The sequence below is a fragment of the Hypomesus transpacificus genome, chromosome 12 (assembly GCF_021917145.1).
Source record: "Hypomesus transpacificus isolate Combined female chromosome 12, fHypTra1, whole genome shotgun sequence".
NCBI classification, from domain to species: Eukaryota; Metazoa; Chordata; class Actinopteri; order Osmeriformes; family Osmeridae; genus Hypomesus; species Hypomesus transpacificus.
The window spans coordinates 6,655,025-6,677,507 of NC_061071.1; the positions used below are offsets into that span (position 1 = coordinate 6,655,025).

The 22,483-nt window shown below is 45.0% G+C and overlaps 2 protein-coding genes across 3 annotated transcripts; both read right to left on the reverse strand.

Annotated features, from left to right (window-relative positions):
- Positions 1 to 467: 467 nt before the first annotated feature.
- Positions 468 to 9,117, reverse strand: mlpha (melanophilin a). 2 transcript variants are annotated; one of them, XM_047030556.1, is made up of 16 exons: positions 9,036 to 9,117; positions 8,196 to 8,351; positions 6,884 to 7,105; positions 6,589 to 6,701; positions 5,805 to 5,846; positions 5,512 to 5,570; positions 5,000 to 5,095; positions 4,745 to 4,853; positions 4,267 to 4,460; positions 3,756 to 3,839; positions 3,190 to 3,414; positions 2,270 to 2,440; positions 1,698 to 1,859; positions 1,455 to 1,520; positions 1,284 to 1,332; positions 468 to 1,056 (listed from the first exon to the last, which is right to left on the reverse strand). In XM_047030556.1, exons 2-16 carry the CDS (start codon positions 8,303 to 8,305, stop codon positions 1,022 to 1,024), a joined length of 1,737 nt encoding a protein of 578 aa, XP_046886512.1. In that variant the 5' UTR covers positions 8,306 to 8,351; positions 9,036 to 9,117; the 3' UTR covers positions 468 to 1,021. The 2 variants fall into 2 exon arrangements, with proteins under 2 accessions (XP_046886512.1, XP_046886513.1); XM_047030557.1 differs by lacking the exon at positions 2,270 to 2,440.
- A 3,268-nt stretch (positions 9,118 to 12,385) lies between these two features.
- On the reverse strand, positions 12,386 to 14,051 carry trim63a (tripartite motif containing 63a). The gene has a single exon (XM_047030614.1). It carries the CDS (start codon positions 13,889 to 13,891, stop codon positions 12,860 to 12,862), a length of 1,032 nt encoding a protein of 343 aa, XP_046886570.1. The 5' UTR covers positions 13,892 to 14,051; the 3' UTR covers positions 12,386 to 12,859.
- Between the last annotated feature and the right edge of the window lie 8,432 nt (positions 14,052 to 22,483).

The following is a 22,483-nucleotide window of genomic DNA, read 5'->3' on the forward strand; positions in this document are numbered from 1 at the left end:
TGTATGCTATTTATACTGCTTATCGTCAACACCTGAGTGTCATGGTGAAAGAGGATGAAGCCAAAATAAGTAGAGCCTCTCACCCAACGTGTTTTGTTGTGCTCTTACTCCATCTTGTGTTCAACCTGACATGCTGCTAAAGGGGAGACATGCTTTTTATTATTTATTTCAATTGGATGCAATTGAAAGCATCATTTCTACCATCCAATCTGACCTACTATCAAACTCACATGGTAGCAAAATGATCATGCAAATGTATCTGTCGACAGCAACGTTTAGCTAAGTGAACTGAAATGGCACTAGATGGCAGCAGGTCTGTTTAGTTGTATACAGTATGGTAAATGATATTGCTTTAATGTAAACTAGCTGAAGTATAACCAATACTGTGCCGGTCAAGAATAAACACACCCCATATAGTTGAAATAACAGGGTTTCAAATAAAAACACATACAAAACGTAATGTTCTATAATTTATGGGATACAAGCACGTATAATAGCCTAGCAGTACATAAACTCCTTGTAGCTTTTTGCAATAAAATTTGCTATAGTATAAACTTTCAAATGAGCATAAACATAATTTATATCTATGTAGATCAATATATATAGATGGAGATAAACATTATCCTTCAACAAGAGCCATTTGGATTGTGATATACACAATCATTGGTGGCACAACCAACAGTGCATTATCTTTACAGGTGATTTGGGATTAACAGTATAATTCCAGAGATACAAGTAACATTTGCCAAGCAACTAGCCGATAAATACACCAATCTTTAATACACTAAATATTTTTTTCGAGCACTTTGATCCTAGGGCCTTGAGCACAATAAGCTGTACACACAAGCTTGGGAAGAGATGTGTTATTCAGGGCAGCAACCCAGGGGAGTAATTACTTGTATGTACACCTATCAAAGTTGGCAAATATGTGAAGAATCAAAGTTAAGGGATGGGAGCTTATTTGCTTTGTTGAATCACATAGTGTCAAGGGACAGATGCCGACAGTCCTTTACACGTTTGTTTATTTCCGGAGAAACCCTGAGCCATTGCTGGTTTCTGGGGAAGAGAAGATCAGAGGAAGGTTTTTTGCAACCAGTTTCATAATCAAAACGTTACGTTTCATGTACGGGATGAGAGCCAAACATAACCTTTCTGTTCCACAGATGAGAAGCTAATGAATGACGATGCAAGAAGGAGGTGACGCGCAGTAGCATGCACAGGATAGCATGCAGTATTATTGACTGTAGAACGGGGCATGAAGGTTGTGCATTTCGAACCCTTACTTGTGGGAAAGTCCTGGGTGTATCTTTTCCTCTGCTGACTGCCTGTGACCTGCAGGGTGAGAAGTGTTCAGGAAACACCACACAATGCACGACATGAACGCACGCGTGAATCTCAACAGGAATGCTTTTCAAACGGAAACAAAAATCGAGGAGTATGTGAATGGCCCTCACCTTTTTCTTAGCCTTATCCCCTCCTGTGGCACTGAGGGCAGCAATCTTATTCTCAATGTCAGACACCTAAAACAAGCATCCAAAAGTGATAGGTCAGAGTTCGGAACGAAAAGACACAAGAGAAGGATGATGAAAGAGAGTTCGTACAGAACCAAGTCTCCCACTGTTACTTGAGCGGCTGCATCAGTAAGTAATGTCTGTTTACAGAACCGGTACAGGATCTAGGGGGCGGAGCTAACCCACCTCGCTCTCTGTGCTCTGAACTCTGGCAGCCGTGATGGCCAGCACGTCCTCCAGCTCAGACAGCTCTGAGTCCGTGGCCCCCCCGAAGCGGTTGGTAGCGCTGTGTTCCAGTAGCCTCAGCTTCTTCTCCAGGTCAAACGACTTCCCGGCGGTCATGTACACCTGGGGAAGAGAGGGACCACTGGACAATGCACCAACTCAGCTCAGCACCAAAGTCATAGACTTCAGACGAGACAGCTGGGAAACGAAGCAGGTCATGTCTGCATTAAAGAGACATTAGACTCTAATGTCTAATGTCTGGAATTGAATTCCTCGACACACTGAGAGTGCCACTCACATTTGAACATCTTCAAGATGTTCAAATGTGAGTGGCACTCTCAGTGTGTCGAGGAATTCAATTTCCCAGGGCTTGAAATTTGGAGTGGAATGTCCCTTTAAGACAGCAGTAACTCGCATGCTTTTAGAAGGAAAGTGCACGGGCATAGCTCCACAGACCTACACTTAGACAAACAGCTATTTGGACATGATAGCTTAGGGGGGAGATGGGGGGGGGGTGCGAGTTTTAAGCTTACATTTTCCTCAAGTTCCCTGTAAGCCTCATCTGCTTGCTTTACATCAGTCCCAATTAAAAGGGATCTGTCAATAGGCTTTGATGGACCGTATTCGGTCATTGCACTTTCAGTGGCATTAATGGTTCTTAGAACCTCTGTGGTGATGTCACAGAGGGCCGCCGCGGTGGATCTCTGAAAGCCATGTAAAGGGACAGGAATTAGCAACTACGCTACGACTAACTTCTCACATTAGAAGCAGACTGATTTATTTTTAAAGGGAGATTTAGCCAGGAAGGCATGCAGTCATACAGTCAGTTTAAACAACTAAACTTAAGACTAAACTCAAAGCTAAGCTAAAATGATCCTTGCGCTTTGTGTGTACTGAAATACATTCAACATTGAAATCGAACGATTGAGCTTTCGCTGCAATTTGACTGTTTAAAAAACATTCACTTTTGGGCCTTCTTGTAGATAAGAGTTCATCCAAATGTAACTCATTTACATCTTCATTGAAGTGTTATTTTTGTCATTCCTGTAGACACCAACAACAGCAGAAACTACCAACAAGACCACAAACATGAACAAAGGACATTACGGCCAACATCACGACTGCCTAAAACTGTTCCTGGAGAGCTACCATCTGTCATCTATCTTTCCAACCCAAATATAGCACCAATCCTCCAATAACTACAGTTGATTTAGCTGAATCTTGTTAGTTTGACCTGAGGTTGGAGCTACAACCACCAGGTGAGGATCTCCACAGAAAGAGTGGACACCCCTGCCCTAGCAACCCCCTTCCCTAGCAACCATGACCTTAGAGCAGTCAATGACGACCCGAAACATGGACTAGGGTCTCCAAGCAAACGACAGCCTTCCCCCCGCCAAGCGGTCGGCCCACCGACTTCTCCGTTGGCGAGGGGGAGACCGTCTGAAGGGCCCACCTTCTGAGCCTCGGTGGGCATCTCGTCACTGGAGGAGCTCAGGACGGGGTCCTGTGGACGGGGGGCCGAGGGGCCACCCCTCGCAGGGGTCCCCTTGGCCAGGGAGAACTTCTTCCTCGTGTCCTCGTCGGAGGAGAGCCCCTTGTCGCTGACGTTGCCCGCCAATTCGCTCAGCTTCCGCCTCAGTTTCTCCTCCTCCAGCTGAGCGGTGGTCTGAGGTGTCGTCTGGGAGGAGATACAGAGCACGGGGGGGGGGGGGGGGGGGCAGGGGGGGGGCAGGGGGGGGCAGGGGGGGGGGGGGGGGGGGGGGGGACAGGAGAGAGGTCATTGCCCCCAAGTGTCTGTTAAGGGCAATTGGCAAGCCTGTGGGGAAAATACTGTTCCATCTCCAAGCCACATGAGTTGTTTCACGGACTCGACCCCTAAAGAAATAGTCAAAATAGGCATCGACAAAGGTTAACGAAACAATACTATAGCGATAAGCTACAGTTGTCTGCGCGAGGGTCATGTCAAGGATAAACCGTCTTTTTCTTGGCTACTTCGTAGTGGATTAATTAGTTTCTTACCTCATCAGGGGGTACGGTCATCTTCTCCTCTAGTCGGTTAAGGAGGCTCTCGATGGCGGACATGCGCTTGTTCAACTCATTTATCTACATGATCAAAGATAACACAGTTAATGCTGTCAGAAAGCTTTCATTGGCAACGTGGCCATGATATAGAACTAGTCCAAACTAGCACACGTCTTTGTTGCAAACACAGATAACATCTATCTCCTAATCACCTAATTCATGACATCACTCTAAAATTGAAGGCACTTGATAGGGCAAACAAATGTTTATTATTATTAATTGTTTATAACACTGTTTCACTGCATTAGTGCTGAGGCATAGCCAGCTCCCACACAAACACACCCCACCCACCCTAACCCCAAACAAACACAAGAACACCCCTACACACAAACGCACACACACCCCACCCAACCCTTCCCCCACACAAACGCACACACACCCCATTCAACCCTTCCCACACACAAACACTGAAACCCCCCCACCCCCAGACAAACACAAACACACACACCGGCGGTGGTCCCCCCAGGTTCTCCTGGGAGGAGGCTCTGCTGGGTCGGCGGCGGGGCGGGGGCTGGTACACGGGGTAGCGTTGGAGCTCCTCCTCCTCTGACGTGTCCACGTACTGCTGGCGAGCCATGGACGAGCCGATCTTGGACAGGGAGCGAGCACGCACCATCCTGGGGTCTGCAAATGGACCTTCATCTGCAGAGCAATGCTTCGGCTACGGTCATTTTGATAAAGGTCAGTTTAGGGAAAGAAATGTAAAAGCATGACCAGTGGCGGTCCTGTCAGAGTTTCGGATTCTAAGGGTGGCTTCACACGCTAACGTCGTCACATTAGGAACCGTGAACAGTGTGTACTCTGTTAAAGTGCGGAAGCAAAGTGTAGGTAAGTAGGTGGTGTGGTGCTATACTGATTCAGTATAGGCCTCAGGGTGTATGTGTTTGTGTGTGTGGTCATGTTTGTGCGTGTGGTCAGTTCCTCACCATGCCGCATGTACTTGTCCAGGCTCTTCCTGCGGTTCATGCGGTGGTGGTGCATGTCGTTGTGGTACTCCACATCGTTCCTGTACTCGCCTCGCTCTTCCTGGATGAGCTGGACCGCCGATTGAACCTCATTACCACCGCAATATAGACACCTCTAACACATATTTCCTCTCAGGACCTATCAGGCCACTTGAGTCGTCGTCCTACTCGTTAACTTAACATTGGCGTGTGACTGAGTGGAGGATATTGTGTCACCTGGAAGGACTGTCGACGGGAGTGGGAGTAGGGTACATACTCCTCCACGTCGAAATCCAGGGGGTGGACAGAGAGCAGCCGCTTGTTCTTGCGCATCTGCAAAAGAATGAGGAGAGATGGAAAGAGGGAGTGAAGGAACAAAAGAGAGAGAGAGAGACAGAGAGAGAGAGAGAGACAGAGAGACAGAGAGAGAGAGAGAGAGAGAGAGAGAGAGAGAGAGAGAGAGAGAGAGAGAGAGAGAGAGAAAGAGAGAGAGACTGAGACATTCTTTGTTTCAGTGCCCTCACAATGTTTAGCTATGGCAATGCAAGCTCAAGGCAATGCTGCCTCATGAACAAGCTAGGGAAGGATCCATGTTTGGGGGGAAAGAACATTGTTTGTCACAAAATCATTGTTTGTTTGAGGAGCCTGCTGCAAAGCTTGTTGATGACTCGTTGGATCGCTCTGCCTCCGTGTTAGCATGACATGTCACAGAGAACCAGAAGGATCTGTTTTCCTTCAGTCGTTCCTACCATCTTGTAGCGCTGCGCTTCGGCCTCCGCATGCTCTTCCTCGTGGCCATTGTATGCGTCTAAAAGGCAAAATTCCACTGCTTCATCAAGTGTCCGGAACGTTCCACTCTCTCATATTACATATACAACTAAAGCTACATGCTCAGAATTGTTCATGGATCATAATACTGGTGTAGCCCCAAGAAACGGCATTACGATACTATGACTGTGACTTTTTGGGGTTGCTGTCAATGAGTCTAAATATAAACATTGTGTAATGCGTAAGAGAAGAATGTGTGGTTTACTCTACTCACGGCGAACATCCGGCATGCTCTGTGTATCATCATCACGAGTTCCTATGAAAACAACAATGTTCTTAGGAGGACAAGCAAACATCCATGCACTGAAATATATAATTGACACAATCTAGTCTTCTGAAGGTTCACTCTCCAGACTTCTAATAACACAACAAGGCACTAAACTCGAATTCACTCAACCGTGGAATACAATCTGACATTGTACATCCTTACAAAATTGGCCCGTTGACCTCCAAACCCCATGATGCTATTGTGAGCTGAGCCGCTATGGTGTTCCATCATGTAACCAGACACAGTTTTGAATGTTTTGTCCAAGTCTTCAGGCAAGCATAGCTGAACAACAAATCATAGAGTGAACCAGCTGCATTTCGTTACAGACACAGGCAGTTCTAAATGTGACTCCAGCATATGGCATCATTGTTTAGGCATGCCTCAGGTCCACACACACACACGCAACTTTGTATGGCTATCCTCTTGGGGACTCACAATTCAGTCCACACTAACAAACATAAACACGTACACATAGCAAGCAATATGCAGAACATGTGGGGACTCTGATAACCCGATGATAGACTACAACTCCCAGGATTTTGGAGTAGGCCTAAGAGTGTTGTGAAAATGGGACTGTTTCTCCCATTCAGAAAAAAAGACTGAATATATAATCATGCAAGCACACAGATATGATTTAAACTTCTGATCTGAAACGATGACACCGACTGTTACAGACCAAGTGAAAAAGCAACCATCATATCAAGTCTCAGAGCTCAGCTGTCAAACGGACCCTCTCCGTTCAGACGCTTGTAGAGGGACTTCATCACTTTGGCACTGCCGAATCTCTTGAAGCGGTTGCGTACGTTGTCATGGTACCACCCGGCACTGCCGATTTTCAGGACCCTGCATTAGAGAAGGTACCAGCTTTTAGCACGGACCCTAGCCATACTGTTATGCCGTACGGTCATGTTCTAAGCAATGCATGCACTTAAAATGGGCTGCTTCGCGTAACCATTCGTGACGTCCCTCAGAAAAGAAAGCTTGAAGCCTTCGGTCGTGTGACACTGTCCTTGGGGGGGGGTTACCTGGTCATCCGACAGGGGTCGCACACCCATCCCATCTCCTTCTTGTTGTAGCGGCTGCAGGCCTTGCAGATGGAGAGCTTGCAGTCCAGACATTCCCGCTTGCTGTTCACCAGGAACTTGAAGGGCTGCAGGCAGCGAATGCAGTGAGAGACCGCCAGAGGGGTCTCCGACCCCAGCAGCTCCAGCTTGGTGTCCTCCTTCTCGATCTTAGTCTTCAGCTCGCTGCCAACACAGGGGGGGGAGAAGAGGAGAGAATTCAGGGGACTCTGAAAAGAAAGCTCGGGTTGGACCGTTCTTGGTGTCGTTTCATTGTGTTTATTTTTGGTTTATCGGGTCCTGGATACAGCAAACTAGGCGGATCTCAGATATACTATTGAGATAATTATAGAGTTGTACAGAGTAACATTTTATCACCAGGTATCTGAACAGTACGGTGCATTCCACAAAAACAAAACTCTTATATGCAAGCTCATTAACAGAAGGAAACCTTGAAAGAAACATTTGTATGGGAGTCAGGTGGCTAAGCGGTTAGGGAATTGGGCTAGTAATCTGAAGGTTGCTGGTTCGATACCCGGCAGTGCCAATGACGTTGTGTCCCTGGTCAAGGCACTTCACCCTACTTGCCTTGGGAAATGTCCCAGTACTTACTGTAAGTCCCTCTGGATAGGAGCATCTGTTAAATGACTAAATGTAAATGTATGCCGAGTCTCACTGTACTCTGACAGATGGAAGGAACCTATCGTGGAGGTGTTCTCCCGGAGACATTGAGAGGATGATAGGGATGAGACAGCGCTCAAACAGAGGAGTCTTTGTGCCTGCGAAAGAATAGAGCTCACAACATCTTGTGTTGTCTGGGTACTGGCAGCGGCCTTGTGACTCTTCCATGATCACCGTGATGAGCTGACTCACAACAGCAGGCTTTGACACGTACATTCCTGAGTGCAAAGCTCAGAACGCACACTTATACACACACACACACTGAACACATCATCAGTTACGCACACACTCTGCTGGGGCAACACACAGCAAATGCATAGCTGTTGAAACTGGGTTCAACTGGGCACAGTTCTCAATTATGTGCATTGTATATAAAGTTAGAACAATTGCAATATGGACGTGCAAACTATAAAAACATAAATGTACACTTCTCAAACTGGCTAGTGTCAGCTCTGTTTAAACAGTCAACATCATAGTTTGTATGGAATCACTGAAAGACGATTCACAATTCCAATATTCAAGAAGATCCTTCTGTGACTAAACGTTCGGATCTTGTCATTTCATGAATCGGAAGGTTATCAGGCAGCTGACCCACCCCAGTCGGTCCTCCTCGTTCTTCCTCAGGTTGAAGTCCCTCTGAATGACTTCCCACACATGCTTAGCCTCCTCATCTGTAAGTCTGGAAAGGTCCAGTTTGCAGTCCATGGTGGCTGCAACAGAAGCACCCCTCTTTCAGCAACGAGGATGGTTCCTGTGAAATCGACAAAGCCTGTCAGATTGCTGACGAATGATCTAAGTGTTCAAGGCGATCACAGTAAACTGGATGCTAGGACTGTGAACATTTATGGAGTTGTGTGGATTGAATTTAAATGATTTTCTTTGGAATTGAAATTAAATTAAAGTATGATCATCAAAAGATTCGGTCTATTGTGGCCCTACAATGAATCAACAAAGCAGCTGCATGTATTGCTTTAATCATATGATTTGGAAGACTGCAACATTACAAAACTATTGTTCACTTACATTCACTAAATCAATTGTTAAAAACATAAAAACAAGATCAAGTCACTCTTTCAGAATGAGATGCGCAATTCTGATACTAGTTATTTGAGTTATCTAATCAACAATGATCAGTCAACAATGTCAACAATGTCCAAAATAAGATATTTTAAGCATACAAGACAGCAATACTAAGAATCCATTGCATTAAACAAATCTATTCAACAGGTATCCTGTTAGGCACATAATTACTTTGTACAGAGATCCTGGGTGAGACAATGTCTCAGAATGTTGTTGTCATGCATCAACTCGACGAAATGCCTAAGAGTTACTGTTAAAAAGGTAAATAGGTAGCCTATTTCTTGACAAATTGTAACTCTGAAACCAGTTCAAAATAATACACAAAATTGATTTATGAATAATAGCTTAGCTTTACCCGTTTTGCAGACACCGGTAAACTGTTCAGACGCAGCACCAAATGCTCGAATGAACTCAAGTATGGTTAAGTTAATCACATGGCTCCAGGAGAGAAGAATGAACATCCCTTATCCCCTCCTCCAAGTGAGTTTAATCGGCACTCAGTACAGTCAGTCACACACTTGCGACATCACAAGGTATAGACCATATCATACACAATGACTTCATACTTGGGAAAGGAAATTGTTTGTTTAATTTGACACTTTGTTTTATTTTGGAACTGATTCCCATTCAAAAGATTAGGACTGTTACTGACACGTCATAACCAGAGATGGGTAATCTTTGTATTTTAAACTTTATTTTTTACTGATCTTTCCCGTTGACAGTAGCCTTAACATATATTTTGTTGTTCCAACCTGTATTCCAGCCTCGGCGACAAGCCCGAGGCGTAAAAACAAGCTATAGGCTAATGCTATTTTCATCAGCGTAACTCAAGGTAAATCAACAGATGAAAGAGGCCTCTATCAGTGCGAGAGGTGGGCACACAAGGGTGCCCTTAGGAACACAGAGATGACACTGTATCTGTCAGAGGGAAAACAGCCCATTTGTAACCTAGTATAGTGAGCTAAATAAGACACACACCATCCAGCATCAATCCTGATGTACTAGAAAGCTGTCTTTAAGTGTAGCCGACCTAGAGCGAAAACATGATGTTGTGACCAAGCGTGGCTATTTTAACAACTGTAATTCTTGACAGAGGATAACGGAAACTCAGCCAGAATCAAGTTTGGTACCCAACCTTGTAAATCTGAGCTATGATTTAATATGCTGAAAACAGCAACACTGTTGCTGTTGTCTGTTGCCTCACTTCACCGTTGACCTCCATAGTGGAAACACTATTTTCTGCTTTGGTCAAGCCAAAAATGTACAACAATCCAGTCTCACTCTATTTGTGTTTCGCAAAATGTCATAGGGCTGATATAACAAGGTGTCCATCATACCGATCACCAAATATCTTACTGAGTTTCCATGTGGTGGAGCCAGGCCCAGGATAAGACTCCAGTGACAACACTAGTTTTTTCCCCAAGCTCTCTGTAGAGTCTTGTGGATAGCCAGCATGGCTCAGGCAAATTCCTACACATTTCTATTAATACATGTAATAATTAATCTCTGACTTGAATCCGTTTAAAACAAGCTGATGCAGACCAGTGTTTCCTCTGGGTTGGTCTGGCTAAATGCACCCCTGTATTATCATTTATCAAAGGAAGTAAAAGTGTTGCGGTTGATAAAATAATTAGATGAGTGTACTTGGAAATGCACAACATTCCATTGGCTGTCGAAGAAAAGAACGGGTAGCCTACGCCAACTCAAACCCTGAAGAAAGGTGATAGCAAGGTAGCAAGTTACTACGTAGCGCTAGGGTGGCATGTTGATTACTCATTAGGTGGGTTACTGTAAAGATATTCTTCACTTACATCAGTAACCTGATCCGATACTACTAAATTGGGTCAGCTTACGAAGGCCCATGCAGAAGCATTTAGTTTCCCTGATGTTAGTCCCTTCCATCTAACTTAAGCTTTGGCCCCATTCCTGGCTTATGGAGGGGGAGAAACTTGCCGAGGAGGGTGCCCTTCACCATGACAAGGCAAAGCGAAGGGCAGGCTGATTCACAGCTCTAAAATTAGAGGCTGGGAGGCAGCAAAATTTGAGTGAGCTCCAGGGGAAGTCCGAATCTTATTTAGTCAAAGTAATACACCGCATGGCCTCCCAACACTCGACACCCCCGACAAAGAGCGGGTCGCTGCGTGCACATGCTTCTAGCCCAGTAAAGCCTCACTCTCTTTTTAGGCAGGAGTAGCGAGGTCGTGGGGGCCCGAATTAGAAAGGAGAGGCGAAGGTAAACTGTAGAGGCAGTTTGTTGGCCGACATGGAAAAAAAGGCTGAGGAGCTATCGTCGTAGCTGTGACGAATTCACCTGACAGGCAGGCGTTTGGAAATGAACCCGCTTCAGCACTGAGGCGCATGGGAGCCCAGGTTGCAAAATAGAGGCTCATAGCTACCAAAACAGTGTGCCACTCCACTATTAAATATTGTGTGCATTCAGACGGACGTTTAACAAGGCAGTGTGTTGGCCCCCACCCCCTCTGCTACTGTACACCCTCTGCAGCGTTGTAACGTGAGACTCGCGGTGTCGTACACAGATAGTCTGACACGAACACTTGAGAAGAGAAGCTATAAGCATTGCTGTCTGGCTGGCAGTGAACAGCTGGTGAGACCGACGAGGTCAAACTCTAGGCTACCTAGCCTATCTCTGTACCTGTCAAATAGCTTCCAAGAGCACTGTCTTCATTTCTAATGACATTTTCAATGCGTTGGTACTATTGAACACTATTTTACAACAATGGAGTTTATGGGGTGAATGCTGTGGCTAAGTCCAATGCACACGACAGCATACAACTTTAGAGGACTCTTTAGTCATGATACAATATGTTAGATTATTTACTGTATTAGTTTGTGTGTCTGGGGTCTGTCTGTCTGGTATCATATTGTATCATATCATGTGTGTGTGTGTGTGTGTGTGTGTGTGTGCGTGTGCGCGTGTGCGTGTGTGTGTGTGTGTGTGTGTGTGAAGAGATAGGGAGTGTGTGTCTTTGTATCTCAGTCATTTCTATGGTTGAGAGCCTGTTTGGGTTTATCAGCTCCTTCAACACAGACCATGTGACTGGGGAGTGAAGTCAGCTGCTGCCAGAGGGGAACCAGATCATGTCCATAACAGATTGGCAGCACACGCCAGTGAACGTATCCTAACTTCAATTCATTTCTGTGGAAATTGAAGCATTTGGTTCTTGGCTGTACTGTCAGATAATGGCACAGACGTGTACTGAAACACTGAATATATAATCAGTAACATCACGGAACATCCCATCTGTGATGGATTCCTCAAATATCCAAGCGCACTCACGTACTGTAACTCTGGTCAAGGCGTTGGTTGGGCTATGCTGGTAAATTGCTGAAGCCACATTATTCTTGCATTCATGCCATAGTCCGATAATGGTATCAGTGTTTGACCCCTGGCCCGCAGCTCTCTCAGGCATGCCAGACAGCAGCTGGAATGGTCAAGTGGAGCTGCTGGGTCAGGGATAGAAACATGAACTCTCCCTCGTCCTTCTCTTCGACTGAGCTATTCCAGGACCCTTCACCACCTCTCCCCTTTTGACCAGCAAAAATAGCCACTATATCCCCAGCAACAAGACTAAGTAAGGCTATAGTGTAGTTTCATGACCCATGTAAATATAGGATCAATCGAAGCGAGAGAAATCCGCTTAGACTTTAGAAGTTAGGAGTGAGGAAGGACTGATTCAAAGATTGTTTTCTTTTACACTTTATTGAAACTCACAATGACATAACAATGTAACAGCAGTGTCAGATATGATTCAGTGCATTTTGCAGCAATTCAAGTATGACAAAACAATGAAGACATTTCAAACTCAATAAATAAACTTTTTTTGTGTACGTGTAGTTTAAACTTGCATTTAGAAATTCAAGTGTAAACATAAATATGTGTCTTGTGATATCAAGCTCAACAGATATCAAAATAGTACAGTACAGTTAAATAGGCATAAAATACAAAAGTATAAAAAAGAAAAGGAAATGAAATGCAAAAGCTTGCATTTTGGATGTGTAAAAAACGACTTTTCAAAATGGCACCATTATACATTTTCTGTGAAATCCGCAGACATCTTTTCATTTCTTCCTTGCTAGTTTATCAGAGTCTTTACTTCAACTTTCCCCTACTTCTACTTAAAGTCTTTGTCTTGAAAGGGAAAGTCATTATTCCTCCTCCTATTCGTCTTCTTCTGTCTCTACATCGTCATCATTGACTCCAAAGTCCATCTGGGCTAGAAGAACCTCCACATCCTCTGTGTTTACGACGAGGTGGTCCATGCTTTCGTAGCCTGGCTCCGGCCTCTGTACCTGGGCTCCCCTGGCTACCTCCTTGGCCTCAGACATCAGCTCCTTGGCGCTCACCAGGAACTCCGCCGCCCCTCCCAGCTCCAAACTCTTCGAAGCCCTCTCCTTCAGCTGGTTGCTAGCCTCAAGATGCACCTTGTGCTGTTCCACCAGAGACCTGATCACCTGGACCTTCTCCTCTTCCTCCTGGCTGATCTTCTCCACCAGCTGGCCCTTGCGCTCCTCCAGGATGGCGTAGAGCAGGTCGAAGCTCTCGCTCAGGTGTCTCTTCTGCAGCTCCCCGTTCTCCTGGATGCTCTTGCCCATGTCTTCCAGCTGGGCCATGACCGCCTGGACGCAGCTGTTTCCCGCCGCGAGCATGTCCACGGCGTTGCGCAGCTCGGCCTTCTGGGTCTGGTAGACGCTCTCCAGCGTGGTGACCTCACAGTCCTTGTGCTGGCCGAACACCTTGCACATGGAGCAGGTGGGGATCTGGCAGGTGACGCAGTAGATGTTGATCCTCTCGTCCTCGTGCTCCTTGCACTTGGCCTCCTTGGTGTCCTTGTCCTTCATCGGGGGTTCCAGGGAGCCTCCGCCCACGCCCTCGCCGCCCTTCTCCTGCTGGGCCTTGTAGAGGTCGATGATGTTCTCCACCAGCAGGTTCCTCTGCAGGCCGTAGACGCCGTGGCGGTCCAGCACCACCTCGAAGCGGCAGGTGGGGCAGCGGAAGATGCCCCCGGAGTAGTGGTAGGGGTTGCGGGAGTCGTAGAGGTCGCTGGCGCAGCCGCGACAGAGGTTGTGCTGGCAGGGCAGGATGACCACGGGCTTGGTGAACATGTCCAGGCAGATGGGGCAGCTCAGCTGCCTCTCCAGGCTCTCCATGGGGCTGGGAGGTCGCACCACTTGGCTGGTCTGGATATCCATGGTGTGGGTGTGGGGTCGATGGCTCGGGGATTTGTTCCTTCAAATCCTCTGAGGTCCTCTGGTGTTTGGGTTCAGGATCTGGGTCTGTCCCTTTTGTGCTTCTCGTTTGTTCCTTGGAAGCTACGGTGCTGTGTCTCTCTCAGCCGAGTTTATTTCTGATCTGCCCTGGCCAGGCATCTGTGGTGGCTTTTATACTGCGAGGCGGGACACGACACCTGATCCCGCACACCGTTTGTGGCATGATCCCACCCTCCGCTTGTTTGTGAGTCTCATTTCGGAGAAAATAGCCCCCCCCTCTTTCCCTCCAAACATGGCACATGGCCTACTTAGCAACACCTCCCGGTCTCCTTTTCTGTGGAGGGCGACAAATCAAATCGACGGGAGACCTAACCACCCCCCCCCCCCCCCCCCCTTGTGACACGGAAAGGCTCTCGGACGGCGTTTTCCTGCTCCTGCCAATAACAACATGCCTTTTCTCCCAACCCACAACAACCATGTAGCTCAGACGTGTTTACATGTGTTGCTACCCTCCCTCAGCAGCAGGCACCAGGTCGCTGCTTGTTGCATTCCGAGGCTTTCAAGGGTCCATGCGGAAGGAGAGCCACGAGCCTGTACACATTTCAATGCTTTAAACTGCGCTGTGAATTCATATGGTACATGATGAGACAATGCCACACGGTACACTATGAAACAAACCCTAGAAAAGTGGTCGTCTTTGTGGCAGTACATACACATCCTACGCCCTTCCTGACCCCCAAACTCGCCCCAAATCCCTCCCGCAACCCCTCACTCCCGCCAGCAAAGCCAGCTCACGTTGAGTGTCTGCACGTTACACAACTAGGGGACTTCTGGAAGAGCCGTAAACAATCAGTCATGTGCTCCTCAGAGCCGTTGGCGGGCCATCCAGACACAGCTGGTTGAGCAACACTGTCCTCACTGCTTGGTGCAGCACGGATCAGCATAGCACTCTTTGTGCCTTCGGAAAACCTGCTGTTAACAAAATAACAGGTGGTTAGAGAGGTGTGTCTGTATGTGCGTGTGTGTTGTAAAGATGACCACAGTGGAGGAGTGTTATGTGAAAAGATGTTGTTGCAGTTTGGCCACGTGGGTTTGTTGACTGAAGGCTCCACAAACTTTCTCATATCTACTAAAAGAAGAATAGTATGTGGTATCAAAGCAGAAAGCGAATTATGTCACATACTTCCCTCACTATCACTTTCATAAAATATTTGTATTTTATAGCATTCATGTGACATTCAGACTCATGATTAAAACACAAAAGAACCTTAATATACAACCGAATCCAGTTCCGTAATGATACTTTTAAAGGAACCTGGAACCATTTAGGGTATCAAACAAAACCTTGCAGATCGGGACCATGATAAATCAAATAATACATATAGGAACAACAATTTGTCCATTCAACCTCAAACCATACTGTGCAATGGAACATTAGAAAAGGGAGCTTTCAGGAATGACTGTACATAAGTTTCATGTGCAGTGGACTGTGTGTGATGGTGGCAGGTAAGTGAAAGAGTGAGGTGTGTTCCCAAAGGTTCTGGATGTTTCCCAAGTGTTTTCCAGTGGTGCCAGAGCTTCACAGCATCTTCAAATGTCAGATCCCATGTGAGCTGCCAACAGCCATCCCATGGAACTGATACTAATAATAACACTTTGGAGGACCTTATCAACGAGGCCACAGACCCTGAACTCCACTTACGCAAGCTGAAATAGCATTTTTGTTTATGTCATTATAGGATAACACTCAACAAAGCTGGTGTACAAAAGACAGTATATTAATGGATTGGAGTGTGAATAACATTTTCAAATATCTTTTTTACACTTCATTTAAACATAAAAAAACGAGATAATCCTTTAAAGTGACCAAAAATGATGTAAACAAAAATGTTTTACAGCTCGTCCCACTAGATGGCGTCACATATCTATTTTCCAATCAAATTACGACAGAAGTAATGGACACCCGCTATCACAAGAGGACATTATTGACATATTGCAGACGACAAAAAATGCCAAATATTTAAATAAATCTATATCTTATGGAATGTATCTATAAATACCAGTGCTATCTGAATAGCTATGGCTAGTTCAATAGATGACTAATAATCTATCTCAGAAATTGCTTCTTGAGATTCCCTGCTTCACATCATTTTAGTGATGTTCTTCTGATAATCTGACTGATTTACTAACTATTCCGTCATATGTAAAATAAAATAAAAACTCCATAATATCCATAACCCATAACCCTCAAAGAAGTTCTCATATTACTGCCGCCATTGTGAGCCATACACTCTAACGTCACATCAGCAAACCACAGTTGACTGGAGTGTTTGTGTTCTGCTGACAATCCAAGATAAACGATCGGGACGTCTGTTTCCTCCTCCGTGCCACTCTCGCACATATCAGCCGTGCCATCTCAGAACCAGAGGGCCTGTGGGAAAAATGATCCATTGTGCTTTTGTGTACGGAAACACAATGATGACCAGTGACAGAGGCGGGCCGCCACAGGCCAATGTATAACCAGGCATCGGCCTGGGGCTGAAGCACGACAGGAACTACACGCGGCAGCCGGAGCTGCCAGTCTCCGCCTGTCGCGTAGACCCCGGTAACGTAAACACAGTTGGCGTTCGTGGGTTTGATTCATTCACGCACAGGAAATCAAAACGGACCGCGTTTGGGACATTGTGCTTTGTGAGGTTCCTTTCTCTGCCCTGGCGTGTGTTTACGGAGGGGTTGGATTTCCCACGCTCACTTTGGAACGAAGGAAGAGTCCTTTTCCTTCTGATGCAGGTCTATAAGTGGGTATGGGTAGTGGAGAAAGGAATAATATCAACATTCCCAGTAGAATTAAACCTCAAAATGTGAACACATGCAGCCATGTGTAGGCTGTATGTTTGTGCGTGTTGTTTTTGTGTGTGTACATTTGTCTAAAGTCCTTTCCACAAGTCCTCCGGTAGACCGCTGGTCAGGGAGAGCGAAGGGTTAACTCTTATCTTACTGTGGTCAGGCCAGTCAGGCCAAGGTCAGCTTCCTTTGGTGGGAGGATTCCTTCTTCTGTGCTTAAAAGTTGAAAGAAATGTAGGTTGTTTAATATGGTCACAGATGTTCTTTTAACAATGACCAGTTAATATCTTTGAGTGACATCAGCTATGTATGTTTTTTTGGCAGGCAAAGTAAGTACTATTTCCCTATACTTTTGTCACTTATATTCAGCATATTGCTTGTGCTATATTCAACAGCACTTATTTTCCTCTAAAAGGTCAAAAGATGTCATAAACAATAAACAAAGAATAACCTAACACAGCAGAAGCCCTTAGCCATCTTTGATCCTTTGATAGATTTTTCTTGACATCGTGACATTTTGGCAGTCTGAATCTCACAAATGAGGGTCTTCATTAGAGATGTTGAATTCATAAACAACACACAGCCCAGCCAGAACAAATAAATGAGAGTCCAATTAACACTGCATGCTCCCTGCGTCTCAAAGCATTTTGCCTTTCGACTCCCCTCCCTCATGATATAAAATCCCTTCATCTTAGAAAAAACAAGAACACAGTTGAAAGCTTTCACGGAGGATTCTACTCTGGTCTGCTCTGCCTTCTCCACCTGAAAGAGATTTGCTCATTAGAGGGCTTGCAGAGCAATGAGAAAATGCGTGGGAGGAGAAGATACTGACCACAAGCGAAATCACCGTCATGGGAAAGGATTGCTTTCAGGAGTCACGGGGGTCAAACCCTATGTACAGATTTATATCCTATCCAGGTTTTTCCTCAAAATCTACAATATCATATTTATTGATGTACTTCTTGTATGTACTGTAATTTTTCATCTTCAATTTGATCACGTTCGACATTTTTATCCTAGCTTTTATCCATGAGGGGAAATTGGTTTGTCGTCTACAAGAAAAGGACACACCAACATTGCATCATGTAATGTATTAATTTAGCAAACACTTTAGTACTATAAAAGCAAATAGACAATGGAACATCATATGAATGATGAGCCAGAAAAAGCCTCAAGAGCATGTTTTGCAGACCTCATCATTTCTCTTTTTCTTTTCATAAAGCAACCATCAAGTAAAGCACAACAAGATGTCCGCTTTTATCTCGACGAAGATAAAAGGATGGGCTGAATTAAAGGATGCTCTCTAGAATGTGCTCTCTGTGCTCCTGTAATAGACGCCCCGGCACACTGGGGTGTAGTCTGTCACAGTGGCACGCTCATGCCTCCCTGGAAGTCTAGGGAGCCCCTTTTGTTTGCTCTGGGGCACATATGTTCATGTATTCTAACCCCCCCCCAAAAAAATAAAAAAAAATAATGTGCCCATGTCTGTACAATGAGAGATTTGTTGTGTTTTTTCTTCTTCTTCAGATTTAGCCAGAGGTAGCGCTTTCTAACCACAAGCTCCTCTGAAAACATACAATGTGTTTAAGACTGAAAACAGGATGAGGGACACAAGATCGACTACAGATTACTGGAGCCTCAGCGTCCCCACCCCCTCCCCTCCATCACCACCCACCACTGCCCCCCCCACCACCGCCACCGCCACACATCCAGAGGCACACAGATCCACTTGGGGCAAACAAGAGATTAACCAGGCATGTGGTAACCCTGGCTAATGGTATTAATGCTAAACCATGTTAGACCAGCAAATATAAGTAACATTTGCATAATTTGGCTGTGTATGTTCAGTCATTTGTTCTCTGGGCTCTTCTCTTAGCCCAGTGGTGGTGAGAGAGGGCTGGGTGCGGATTTAAGATGTAGACAGAGGGTGCACACTGCAAACAGCAGCTTTGACTAGAAAATCAGATTGACGGCGTGGTTTTACTGAAGTCACATGGTTCGTTTGCCATGTCAGTAAAAGAGTAAATGGCAGTTGTGGTTGGTCCAGAGTTTTGTTTTTTGGGCCGTAAAAATGTCCCTAAAATAAACTGCTCTCTTTAACATTTATGAAGCCCGTCTGGTCAAACATAATATTTTTTTCTATAGAACTTTGACCAAAAGTTACAGTGTGTCTGTCTCGAAAACACTTTAAAAACAGCATCAAAGACAGTTTCAACAGCATCACCACAGTAGATGTTTATGCAGTATCGTCTATAGGAACTGTAAATGTCTACATATTTTCCTTGTAATAATATTTGTTCCTATTGCCATACTAAGTAAACTCATGCTCACATAAAAGCTAATGTGCTCAAATAACCCAAATCCGACCCGTGGAACTGTGATAATGCGAAGCCCCTTTTCCCATGAAAGTGTATAAAAGCCATGAACAAATTCCCCTTCTTGAGGCAGCCAATGGATCTGATATTTGTTAAACAGCCATGAAATGATCCTGGATGGATTCAGACCTCCATGTTACCTTACCCTGGTCAAGGCTCTCCCTGATGGGGTTAGAGACGGCGGAAGAAGCTTGAGGGCTGCAGCAGCCTAATTGAACCTGGAACACGTCCAAAATGTTGAAATTCAAGTCAAAACAGGCACCTTGTGTTTGTGTTACTTCTCCTCGCTCTGAAGGTATATTTGCTTTCCTATGTCTTCCACTGTGTTTGTTGTGTTTGCGCTCTCGCCTCCAGCAGCCTTGGCGGCCATTGTGTTGGGAGGGTGATCCCTTGTTGCCAAAAATGACCTCACGCTTATAATGAAATGTACGCCATTAATTAACTCCCTCTCAGTTTCAAACTCGCAGTCGTTTCTTTTTCGAGAGTTCAAAGAGAGAGACTGTTTGTCTGGGTAGTTCCTGCAGGAGTGAATCAGTGAGTAAAAATAAATGCCTTTGAACTCACCTCATGATCTATTGTTTCTATTTTTGAAATGTGTTTAAAACGGTCATATATATGTCCTTCTTTATGAGTCTGTATTTTGGTATTGTACTCTTAATGTTTGTTAAGAATACAGTAGCCAATGAATCACACAACAGACTAACGCCGTTCTGGAAAACACATTTAGCACATAAATATAAAAAATAACTTGATGACAGAAACTTTTACCATCACCAGAACCTGGCTGTAATTAGTTGAAAACCTCTAAGTAATTCTCCAGGGGGTTAAAGTTGTCCCGTTTCTTGAAGTAAATCCCCGTAAATCTTTGATAAATCCATCTGTGAAACTCCTTTAATTGGGAGGTTTTGCAGCTTCCACAGGTCACTTTAGGGTCAAAAGCCCAGTAATTAAAACTTGTTTCGCACAAGTATTTAGGAAGAAAACAAAATCAATCCCAGCTTAGGAGTTTTGGTGTGACAGGTTTTATGCATTGACTAATTTAGTGTTGCTTTATATTTGCCGGCTTTGGGAGAAAGGCTATTTAAAACATCTAGGGGAACTTCAAAGCTTGGGTTTGACCTGTGACACCAAACGAGATGGGAAAACAACGCTATTACTCACCACTCTAATCTACTCTCAAGGTGCTGGCTCATGTCTCTTGTTGATTCGAGACTCAGTGACTGTGAGGTTTCAGGTAGGAGGTGGATGACAGCGGGGTCCTCTGCCGTCCTCTCCTTAGTATCCTGCTGGTCCCTATTTTTTCCTCTCACTGATGCCATGTTTAGCGGATTACGAAGTTTCCTCAGTTCTCAGTGCTTGCAGCTGTTTAGTGATCAAGGGTGGTCCTAAATCAGACTGATCTTTGTTCTTAGAAAGTTATTATCTGTTGGCAGACACTTGACAGTTACCCTTATACTTACTGTTCTGATGTGATATCATGTTGTATAATGTTTATAATTAAGTATATAAGCACTGGGGCTTGGCTACACAAACGGTCTAATCCCTCAACATAAGAAAAAACTAAACAGGAACGTAAACACACTGAACTTGTGAGCCAACCAGGTAAAACGCAGTGCCTTGAGCAATACCTCATGGGCAGCGATTGCCGACGTAAGTCTGGTTTAATAACCAACAGACAGGGATTGATTGGACCTGAGCGGTCCTCTTGAGAACCGTGGCCTGTCGGCCTGCCAGCCTCATTCCTAAACAGAGCTCTGTCTGTGCTCCAGATATCAGCCCACCAAGGACTCAGCGGTCCAGGAGAGAGAGAGACCCCCAGCCCCTGGCCTCTTGTTTGGACTTATTTGTTTGTCCTAAACCTAAACTACTAAATTCCAGGAACTGGAAGCATTTTTTGTTCACTGCAAATATTCAAGACTCATAGCTTCACTCGGGAACAACGAGTGAGGTTACCCAATAGAATGTCATTTTCCACTCACTTATTTCCGGCCAGTTTTTGAAAATGTGCGTTTGCTAAATAACAACATAGTTTGTGGTTGTTGCGATTTCATGTTAAAATCATCTGTAAAGAAAACCCTTCTGTGACCGTAAACCCTGTCAAATGACCAAACGATGACCAAACGAATGTATGTGGCAGAGTTGCTCTGTACAGGATGTTCCCAAACTGCCCAGTCAGCCATATCAAATCTTAACTCTGGAATGCTAAACAAACCAATCAGATTTCAAGCCACCAGTTATATAATGAGACACACCTAACAATTACCCTTCCCTTGATGAGGGGAAGGAAATGGGTGCTGTGGCCCTTCATGAACCTAATCAAGTAGTGGCCACATGCAGCTGTGTTAGATATCAAGTACTAAACACTACGCTGGGGCTTGTGTGTATTTATGGTGACTGTTTGGGGTGGAGGATGTGTTTATGGAACATTTTAATTCAAAGGCTTTACTGTACGAACGTTTCAGTTTGCTGCGTTGAAGCCATTACAAAACAAATACAAGTAAAAAAGAGATGTAGGTTAAAAGAAATGCTGTTATGCTCAGTATTTTTTTCTTCCAAACCAAACCCCAGTGCTTTCTGTGTAGTAAAACATCTAAATGTTCTTGTTTTATTGTTTGGACACTATTACTGGCAGTAAAGAAAATCAGGCGGAAGGAGTTTGTTTTGTGAACGTTAGCAGCTTTCATCACTTGTAGGAACACACATGACTGGATATACAGAGCTTTGAGATAACAGCTATGCACTAGGCTCGGTGAGAGAATGTGTCAGGCCAAATGAGGAAATGAAATATTGCTTTTGTAGCAACAATGGTCATATTTCAGCATCCACTGGACAACATGTTGCCAGCATTAGCTCATTTGTTGAACTATTTGGAAACTGACCCTCATGAGGATGTGACCAGAACATTATTTGTATATTTTACCTAACGTTAGCTGTCGTGTGCACTCTTGTACTGTAAGTTTGCATCTCTCAAATGAATGATTCACGTTTATGACCACATTTGTTACTGTATAACTGACATGAACTTTGCTTTCCAACATTTTACCCATGACACTTCACAGAAAGGCTGGTGTTTCAATAAAAACACGGCACGACCCCGTCCTATCGGCTCCTTTCCTCAATAAACCGTCTCGCTCCTATTCATTCTTCATCTGCAGACGCCTGACAGACACATGCGGTGGACTCTCACCCTGAGTTGAACCTGGGGATTGAAGTGTCCTTCCAGTCCTGCCTCCGGTGGCAGCTGAAGGGGCCAGTAGCCGCTCTGAGAGTCTGTAGAGTGACAGGCTGGCTTGTGCTGTATTTACTGAGGAACCCATTGAGTTTGACCAGGGCAAACCCTATAGATGTGTTGCTA

Excerpts from the sequence above, each read along its gene's own strand:
- mlpha (XM_047030556.1), bottom strand. The coding sequence starts at position 8,305 with ATGGACTGCAAACTGGACCTTTCCAGACTTACAGATGAGGAGGCTAAG. Across the intron at positions 6,702-6,883 it reads GACCCCTGTCGGATGACCAG|GGTCCTGAAAATCGGCAGTG; the intron begins GTAACCCCCCCC and ends TCTCTAATGCAG. Across the intron at positions 5,847-6,588 it reads CAAGCGTCTGAACGGAGAGG|GAACTCGTGATGATGATACA; the intron begins GTCCGTTTGACA and ends TTGTTTTCATAG.
- trim63a (XM_047030614.1), bottom strand. The coding sequence starts at position 13,891 with ATGGATATCCAGACCAGCCAAGTGGTGCGACCTCCCAGCCCCATGGAG.